General features: G+C 37.6%; 1 protein-coding gene across 9 annotated transcripts in view; it reads right to left on the bottom strand.

The window, feature by feature from the left end:
• Ppp1r12b (protein phosphatase 1 regulatory subunit 12B) overlaps nt 1-10,361 on the bottom strand; it is a 217,354-nt gene that overhangs the window by 102,377 nt on the left and 104,616 nt on the right. The window contains exon 1 of one of the 9 annotated variants that reach the window (XM_033762169.1): nt 4,244-4,370. The exons of the other annotated variants lie outside the window; for them this stretch is intronic. Within the exon in view, the coding sequence (XP_033618060.1) occupies nt 4,244-4,263 (20 nt within the window). The 5' untranslated portion in view covers nt 4,264-4,370. Of the gene's footprint in view, nt 1-4,243; nt 4,371-10,361 lie in introns of those variants that run through there. 9 annotated transcript variants of the gene reach the window in all.

Raw genomic sequence — 10,361 nt, 5'->3', positions numbered from 1 at the left:
AAAAAAAAAAAAAAAAGAAAAAAAAAGCCTGTCATTTAAAAAAGCCACAGTGAGGGCTGGGGATTTAGCTCAGTGGAACCACGCCTGCCTCATAAACTCAAAATGCCACAAAGGAAAAAAAAAAAAGAGCCACAGTGAAAAAGCAAGCTTCAAACTCCCTTATCCTCCCCTTCTTACTGAATGAGAGAAAATCAGCTCATAAAAAAATAAGATCAAGAAGGTTTCACCTGGCTTGAATTCTTAAATACTTGAAATAACATATTTTTTAATGGAAAATAAAAATAAATTGAAATTCCACCATGAGCTGGGTGTGATGGTATACACCCCTGATCCCGGGAGCTGGCAGGCTGAGGCAAGAGGATTGGTGGGAGTTCAAGGCCAGCTTGGGCTACACAGTGAGTTCAAGGCCAGCCTGAACAACATAGGAGACACTGTCTCAAGAAGACAAAAAAATTTGCCACAAGGATAACCCCATTTTCCCACATGTATGTCTAGATCGTATGTATGTACATATATACTATATACATAGTTGAACAGAATATAGTTTTTTAGAATATCCTACATGTTATTTTGTAATGTGTGTCCCTATATAAGGCTATTTAGGAAAAAAATTCTATAAAAACCAAATCCAGAAACTCCAGTACTTGTATTAGAAACGTTTTTGAGGAAGGAAAAACATAATTCATTTATTTTCATTTATCTTGATGCATATCCCACTGAGAATCCATGCCTAACTTATGACTGCCTTGGGGTCACATTCTATCTTCATTAGAGCTTAGGTCCTTCAACTGTCCAAAATATAAAGCAGAGGGCCAGCAAACTATGGTCCTGCTATTCTTTGTAAGTAAAATTTTAATGGAACTACAAAACAGAGTTTAGTAAATGGAGAAAATGTGGTTTATGGAGTCTAAAATATTCACTATTTGGCACTTTATAGGGAAAAAAATGCTGACCTCTATGCTAGACCCAACATGCCTGGCTCTATCTGAGAAGCACTTGCAGCTAGCTGTCTGTGAATCTGAGTGCTCCAGGATCCTGAACTGCTACGAAAAGAAGACCTATATAAGTTTATACAACAGAAATAAAAACTTCTAAAGTATAAGAAGGCCATGGCTTCCCATCTTTGCCTTCTGATATTAAAATGAAACTAGGCTACCCTGGCTTCAATCCCTAGGACCAGAAATAAATAAATGGATGAATGGATGAATGAATAAAAGGTAAGACTAGGCTAATATTCCCAGTTTAGTGGCATGAAAGAAATTCAGATCCCAAAGTCCTTTAATTACCATATCTGTCTACTATGCTTTTAGAGGTCAGGAAACATTTTTCTTTGTATTTGGTACAAAATTGAGATTATGCAATCAGTGGAATACAAATAAAATCCTTGACAAGCACATTATAGTGAACAAGTATCTTGGCACAGGAATCAGATTAGCTAGTGGGTTTGTACCATGGTTCCTCAACTTACTTGTTAGATGATTTTGGATAAATTAAGCACTCTAATCCTAATTTTCTTATACAATGAAAGATATTGACAGCTGTGACAGATGATATAAAGATGTATTAATAGGATCATCATAGAGATAACTGCAAACTCGGTTAAGGCATCTGGTACATAGTAAGTCTCATTACAGCTTGGGTGCTGCTACAGCCACTATCCAACTGTTACACCAGCATCATCATCACCTCCACTCCTACTCCTATGTCATGTTTTCATTACCTCTAACAATGTTCATCAGTGGTAACTGAGAAAAGGAAGGCAGACTAGATATGTTATGCTCTCTATCCCATCTAGCCTAATAAAAGTTCTCCTTAGTCATTTTTTACCAGAATTGGAAAACTCACTTGAAGAGAAAATATTCACTATGAAGATTCATAGGTTATCTAAGTAAAACAAAATACTCAAAATAGAAGAATGAAAGAGAAATAAACAGGATTTCCTTGGGAAAAACAGAACTTCTTTTCCTAGAATAATGAGAAAATAATTTTTTTTAAAACCTGGAATCTAATAGGACATTAGTTTTTGAATAAAGAGTTACACCTCAAATCTGCAGAAAAAGGTACTTAAAAATGTTCAAGTAGGAAAGGAACCAAACTGAATATATGTCTTTTATTGATGTCCTTTTTATTATATATTACTTATACTAGAATATATAATTATAGACATGTCTTTTATAGCATGTCTTTTATTGATGATCATTCAGGATGTCCTTTGACTATATTCTATGTATAAGAGTATATAGGCAAAGGTTTTGGGGAGATTCCAAAAAGAATTTCTTTGCTATCAACCTGGAAGCATGCAGTCATAGCTACAGGGGAGCAAGGGAAACAGAGGAATAAGTGAATCACAAACTTAGAGCTAAAGACCATATGACTTCAAGAAGTCATTTGATTTAATTCTGAGACTTTGAGAAGATAAAATTATTCCTATTTTACAGATTATCCAATCAAGGCCTAAGGATGTACTGAAATATCTAGTTCAGGTTATAATGTCTTATACCTAAAGGAACTAAAACCATATTCTCCTGATTCTAGTACAGCTCTTCTTATATTACACCACAAGAAAAAAATTATTTCTAGCTATGTGGATTTATAGAACATTTTTTCTTCCAAATCTAGGAATAATAGGAATAAATGAATAATTATGTCTTACTTTACATTTCTCTTACCATCCTCCCAGATTTCCCAAAAATTTGCCACAATGAACACTCTATCTACCTTGGGAAAGGATGGTTTTTAACCTTCCCAGAGGTTGCCATCAACACACCATAAGGATCATCACAAACAACAGATATCAAATAACATGAGGCCCAACTTCTCTATGCTCTACTGGAAATGGAATCCAGGGCCCCATGCATACTATGTAAGTGCTCTACCACTAAGCTAGATTCCCATTCCCTAAATTCTCCCTTGAAGAATGCAGGTGACTGCATATAGTCAGGAAGGTTTTAGTTTTAAGTTTTACTTGCTGTTTCTAGTCGGGAATGGGATACTAGCAATGTGGTATTCAGTAGAAAGAACAGATATCCGGGTTTTACTTCAAATACTTGTCTGACCTTAACAGGATTACTCAATCTCTTGGAACTTTAGTTTCTTCGTGTGTAAAACAAATGGGTGAACTTACAGGTTTTAGGGTCCCTTCTAGCTTTAACCCACAGTGGATCCATATTTATGTCGATTTTCAACAAATGGCCTTAAAGTCTTGCTAAATGCCTTTCATTGGTCTAGCCAATACAGTTTTCCCTTAATATTCAAGGGACACTGTTTCTAGGATACTTTCCCGGAAACCAAAATCTATGAATGCTCAAGTCCTGTGTATAAAATGATAAAGTAATTGCATATAATCTATATAAATTCTGCAATATACTTCATGTCTAGATTATTTATAATACATAATAGAATATAAATATTACAAAAATAAGTAGTGGCACTGTATTGTCTAGGGAATAATGACAAAAAAACCAATCTGTACATGTTCAGCAGAAATGCAATTTTTTCCCTGCATTATTTTCAACCCTTGGTTGACTGAACCCCCATATGCAGAACCCATGAATACAGAGAGCCACCTGCACTAAATTTCCTTATTCCACAGATCATGTTTTTTAGTACTTTCAGGAAATCGTTGTATGATACAAGAAATGTTCTATATCTGCACAGTCCAATAAAGTAGTCATGAGTCAGTCATGTGTGGCTATTGAGCATTTTAAAATGGGCTAGTGTGACAGAACTGATTTTTAATTGTATTTAATTTTAACTAACTGTAAATACCCAACATGGCCACTGACCACAATATTTGACAGCAAAGCTCTAGAGGTCCTCAAAATCCAATTAAGAGACTTTACTGTCAGCCTTCTTCTTAAACTTGAAAGCCAGATCCAACACACACAACATAAATAAACCTAACAACATGTTGTCAAGATCAATCTGTTTCTAGCCAAGTTTAAAGGCAATTGATTTAATTTTCTTCTCAAAGTTCTCATTTTTCTTCTGTGCTTCCCAGAGGCAACACTGCTATAGCCTTACAGTTTTATATGTAGTACTTTTAAATTTTATGAGGTAGTGCTGGGGCCCTCACCTTTAAGGTATTTATAGGTAGAACAGCTCACAGCTGCAGCACACTTCAGAGCTACTTTTTGTTAATTTCAGTATTTATACTCTGCTTTCTCCATTTGCCTTACACCAAAAATCCCACTTTCCCTCTGCCCCCTTTGACACAGAGAGCTCCCAGAAAACAGACTGTTACCTCCTTATGCAGGCTTGCATAGCAGAATGAAGGTCAAGAGATGTGTGGAGACGAATAGCAAGAAAGGTAAGTGGCTGCCGGGAAAGACTGCAGTCTCAGCACCTGGTCTCCCTTGGAAACTAGAAAAGGCTTGCACTGCCACTGCTATCCAGCAAGCCAGAGCCAAAGCTTGTAATTTGCTAAGAAGCTGCTACTAGGAAGGAGGAGGGGAAGGAAGGGGAGGAGAAAAAAAGAGGAAGGCAAAAATCTTAGGGCAAGGCAAAGCCAATGCTGTTAATAGTTCCCAAAATACCATTCCATTAGATGCATATTTTATACTCTGTACCAAATCAATCAATATTGCTTCTCATTTGATAGAAAGGGGAGGAAGAGGAATTCTTCCGCAGGGGAAAGAAGACAGATAGAGCAAGAGAGCCATAGCATTCTCATTCTGGATACTCTTTCATCTGCCCTTGGGCTACCCTAGTTGCTTCATCCTCCCAAGTGAGCTGTAAATACCAGCTCTCTGGAGGCTCAGGCCTAGCCAGCTGGCAAATACCAACAGTGAAGAAGAAACAGACTAAAAAGAAACATATGCAATGCAGGGAGAATTTTCAGATCTGCTATAAATGGGTTAAACCTAGACAGAGGAATACACTAAATACTGCTCAATTTGATGTGCTTGCTACAGATCAGGAAGCTTTCTAGATCTAGTGTATTTCACATATCAAGATGTGATCTGATTTCATAGTTTATGATAACTGCATGCAAATGTCAGTGTGTCCTTTGGCCTCTCTAATTCCACAGTGGAGTCAAAGCTGAAGTCTAAGCAAGGAATCAAAGTTATAACTCCAGTAATCAAAATAATTTAAAAATAAACAAGGAAAGAGAAGAAAAAGAAAAAAGGAAGATGAAATTTCTCTCAGGCTAAGCACTTCCTGAATCCTCTAGATCAGCACAGCTCAGGAAGAGAGAATTTTGTCCCCCTCCTTAGGGGCAGGGAGAATTATCTGGGCTCAAAATGTCAATAGTACTAAGTTTGTAGCCCTTGAAGTCAGCACACTTTTTTTCTGTAAAGGACCAGATAATAAATCTTTTAGGTTGTACAGACGGTGGAGTGCCAAAGCTGTCCTAGATAATACATAAATGAATGCGCAAGGCTGTGTGCCCACTGCTTGCCATGGTATACTGGCAGAAATGAGCATATGTTCTACAAGGCCTAAAACATTTACTATCTGGCCCTTTACAGAAGTTTGCTGATCCTTGCTCTAGCTCTGTGTTTTACTGAACCAAACTTTTGCTTTAGTGACAATGCAAGGGTTTGCTATTTCTGTGACCTACCTCAGATAAAGATAAATACTACATCATCTTGAATTTTTTTCCATTGGAACATTGGTTCCGTTAAAAACATGCCAGCCTCAAGTGTCAAAGCCAGTTTCACAAGTGGCAGTGTTTTACTTATGTAGGTCACTTTACAATTAGTTCATTGGTCAGAGCAGGTGCTGCTGACACTGAGAATGACAGATTCCTGTACCAAGGCCTGTGAGCTCTGCTTTATTTCATCCCCATAGGCCATACTGACTAGACCTGGCCAACTGTCCCGAACATTTATCACTGACTCCAAAGTAAACCAGGACAAAGTCAGCAACACCACTAAGTTTTTCTTTTTTTTTTGGTACTGGTGATTGAACTCGGGTCCTTACTCTTGCAAGGGAGGCCACCGAACTGCTGAGCTAAATCCCCGGCCCACTAAGTTTTTTTCTTAAATGAGACAATAAAAAAGACAAACAACCCAAATCTCAAACAATAGGAAGAATGGTCAAATATATTATGGAACATCCCTGTGATAAAATATCACAGACATGAAAAGGCAAACTAAAAAGTACTACAGGTATACTGTATAACTAGACACCATTTGTATCGAGAATATATAACAAATTTAAACCAAATTAAAAAAAAAAAAAGACCAACAAGCCCCCCCAAACCAAGAAACAACAACAAAAAAACAAGGCCACCAGAAAAACTTAACAAACAAAAGAGAAAACAGGTTTACCAGTATCAAGATATTGCAATTTAAAACAAGAAACTTCTTTTGATTGGCAAAATTTAAAAAAGAAAACAACATTTTAATCATAATTGAGTCGTAAAGTATTAGCTACTCTTACACATTACTGATGAAATGAATATAAAAGAGCAAAATGCCCTCATCCTTTATGCCCAGAAATATATTTGGAAATAAATACCCTTTAGAAATGCTTACATATTTATACAAAAAACATGAAACAGAATGCACACAGCATCGTTACTGTTATTAACACACTGAGATCAACAACAATAAAACTTCAATGTTCAACGGCACAGGAAGGAGCAAAACAAACTATGGTATTACTGCAGAATGGGCCAAGATCATATGAACAAACAGAACACAAGAGTAAAAGCAGCCAGATTTATAATGATGCATATAAATTATAAAAACATTTAAAAATATGTAGGTGTGCATAAATGATGTAATAATGACAGCAATAACAGTTTGACAATGATAAATACCAAAGTCAAGATGGTGACTAGTTCTAGGGGAGAATCAAGGGATGAGACTGAGGAGAGATAAACAGAAGAGTATATTCTTAATATTTTATTAAAGAACTGGCAAAATATTGGAATCTGATCAAGTCAAAAGTTAAGGCGTTTATTTGTTTGGTTGTTTATTTGTGGTACTATGGATTGAACCCAGAGCCTTCCCTTTAAGTGATATCCTTAGTCTGCTTTTAGTTTTTATTTTGAGACAGGATCTTGTGAAGTTGCCCAGGTTGGGCTCAAAGTTGTGATCTTTCTGCCTCAGCCTACCAGAGTGCTGGGATTATAAGTGCGCGCACCACCATGGCCAGCTGTTTTAAATAATTTTTAAAAGAAACCATGCTTGGCATGGCCTATTATAGCCTATTAGCTTTTTTTTTTTGGTACCGGGGATTGAATTTGGGACCTTGCACTTACGAGACAGGCAGCAGAACCATTGAGCTAAATCCCCGGCCCTAGCTTTTCTTTCTAAATCATTCCACTTTGAGATGGACCAAATTCCTTTCCTTAAAACAGGGCTGGGGAGAAGAGGATGGCTGACATGCATAGGGTTGCAGCTGGATGGGAGGATTAACCTATTCCACAACAGGATAAAAATGGTTCAAAACTATTAACTGAATATTTCAGAAGAGCCGGAGTAGGGACATTGAATGTTCCCAATACCAAGAAATGATACGCATCTGAGTAAAGAGACGCATCAGTTGCCCTGATCTGATGGTTACGCACTGTATGCATGTATGAAATATCACTTTACACCCCATGTATAAAGACAATTTTTAATGTGTTTATTAGAAGGTTTTTTTAAAAAGTAAATAAAAAAGACTCAGTGGTACCTTTTAAAAAGTCATTTCCTAGGGCTGGGGATATAGCTCAGGGGCAACATACCTGCCTGGCAAGCACAAGGTCCTGAGTTCGATCCCCAGTATGGAAGGAAAAAACGTCATTTCCTGAGGTATTATTTACATACAGTAAAAACTTTTTCTTACACAGAAATAAGAGTTTTGACAAATGTCAACAGTCTTGTGAATTCTACTCTCACAGTCAAGATGCTGAAGAGTTCTACCACCCCCCAATTCTCTCATGTCATGTAGTCTCTGCTCCCCCAGAAGACTGCTGAACTGCAGAAAAAACTTTAAAACTCATTACTGAAGAAACACATTTTTTCATTTGCACTAAAAAGTAGTATGAAATTCAACAACTGCCTTAGTCAATTGTTAGCCACTACACTAAGTTGTAGATCCTAACACAAAAAGGGGGACTTAACATCTAGAAAAATGAAATTCCTTGTGGTTTAACTACTGCTAACTACCATTCTGAAGTTCTTGGAAGTGAGAATTCTGTCAGTAATGGGCACTGTGGCCTAGCCTAGATTAGGTACTCAGTTACTAAACTGAATTAAAGTTATGAGTGAAATTCAGAATCTGAGTTTTTAGTGTTGTCTTAGGTTGGCCCAAATTTCACATTCACTCATTCATCTATTTGCCATGCTTTAGGCTTAGTCAACTGTGTAATCATTCCTCTTCTTCATTCTATTCAACCATTTTGCGTCTTATCATTTGACCTACTCCAGACACTGCATATAAAATGAAGATGCCCTGCTCTAATGCAGTATTTTATAGGGGAGATGGTCATATTAAGTATTGATAATTAAAATTTTAAGACAAAAACATCATGTATAGTGCTGTAGAGAAGACACAGGGAATGAGGAACAGAACATCATGGGGAGGTGAGCTGGAGAAAATCTAAAGGGAAGAGAAGAGGCTTTCTAGAAAACAAGGGTGTGTAGAGTTTTCTAGAAAACAACAGCTCATGGAATGCCATTCTCAAATTTCAAGGGGAGACAGCAACTTGACCTGATCTTCATCTAGAACGATTCCCCAATGCAGCACCCAATGCAGAGGGTGGACTGGTGGGGTGGAGCGGGGAGAGCAAGGCCAGGTAGGAGAATGAGTTCAGAGAGGGCAGTGCAGTAGGGAGAAAGGAACTGAAGGACTCTTAAAAAGAATGACGGGATGAGGTGGTGGGCTAACAGTGAGCAGCAGAGAAGGAAATGTTTTCTAGTTTGATTTCCAAGTTTCTCAGTTGGGTAACACTTATGCAAGATAATAAAGTTTTAAAAATATATACATGAGAGCACAAAGGCTTTCTTGCCTTTTAAAGGTCAGAGGGAGAGTGGTTTCATTTACTTGGTTTATGGCATCTTTCTAACGAGGACTTCAAAACCCTTAAAGTAACACACACCTGCCACAATACTTTTACACAGATGAAGAGGAAAAGGAAAATAGGGGACATAAGTGGCCACTGCTCTGGAAGGCCTATCAGAAGAGGCCAGGCACTGTTCTAAGCCCTTTCCATGTCCTATAATGAAGCACAGCAGGAAAGTCAGGTTTAGAGGCAGAGACCTGAGCAACAGCTGAGGCAGCTGGAGTAGACAGGGTCAGTTAGGGAGAATCCTGGGAAGAGAAATGAGGTTGACTGCTGAACAGTATTTAAAGTGTTATAGAGGAAAATGGCTAAAATAGACACAGAAGGGGCAATCGCAAAAGACAGAAGTTAGCCAGGGAATATTACAGGTGTCATGGTTAAATAAAAGGTTAAGAAAGCAGTAATGCACATTATAAAGTACTGCTCAAGGTAAAAGATGACCATGGAATTTGATACAGAGGAATTTCCCAGGCCCTTGGCCAGAGCAAGTCACTGGATTGGCAGGTGGAACAGAATTTCTATTATAATAGTGAAAGAGTGAGCAGGAGGTCAGGAAGGGAATAAAGTAAAATTAGAGGACGTTTTCAAGACTAACAGCAAAGAGTTATGGTAACCCTGAGGGGCAGTGTTGGGCCAAAGGTAAACCCTATTAAGATAGAAGGGACAGGCATCTGTAAAGGGCAAATAAAATCTTTGTGCAGGTGTATTTTTGTTTGCAAGCTAAGCTTGCAGTTCTGCTTCCGTTAGTTAAGAATTTTGTGTGCTAAGTGTCCTTTCTTTTAAACACTGTTTCATTATAAGGAATTTAGTTCTTGAAGGATCCTTGTGCTATCACTGTAGTTTAGTTATATGTCAATGGTAAGTGAGCACAAGTGTACAAAGATTGTGAATCACACTCTACTTCTCTTTTTAAGTTTAGAAGACTAAACTTCCCTAAGAGGAAATAAAAGAGTTGGATCAGTATACTGCCAGCATTATCTAGGAGACTCTGAGGAAGAAGAAAAAACATTGTTTAAAAAAGAATCAGAAACAATCATACAGGAAATTGTTGTCAGCTAATTCTAACTTTTAAATACTTCTTAGAATAGAAACATGACTACCCAATACAATGACGCTTTTTCTAAGATAAGTTTCTTATCTCAGCATCCTCACTCAACACTGGTTACTTCCCATGTAGATTTCAGGCAGAATAAAAAGTTTACAGCTTGCTTTGCTTTTGCAATATCTCTCAAGACAAATATTCATTTCCTAGAAGTTCTATGTCCCCTTCAAAGACAGAGCAAGAGATTCTAATCACTGTATTCACTTCTACTGCCAAGAATGGTCCAGCGAAAGACTGACCCTTCCCTGGGCGTCTCTG

The sequence above is a fragment of the Fukomys damarensis genome, unplaced genomic scaffold (genome assembly GCF_012274545.1).
Source record: "Fukomys damarensis isolate Sample0158 unplaced genomic scaffold, DMR_v1.0_HiC HiC_scaffold_11, whole genome shotgun sequence".
Taxonomy (NCBI): Eukaryota; Metazoa; Chordata; class Mammalia; order Rodentia; family Bathyergidae; genus Fukomys; species Fukomys damarensis.
Note: the sequence above shows the minus strand (reverse complement) of the source record. Positions and strands in the feature narration are given on the sequence as shown.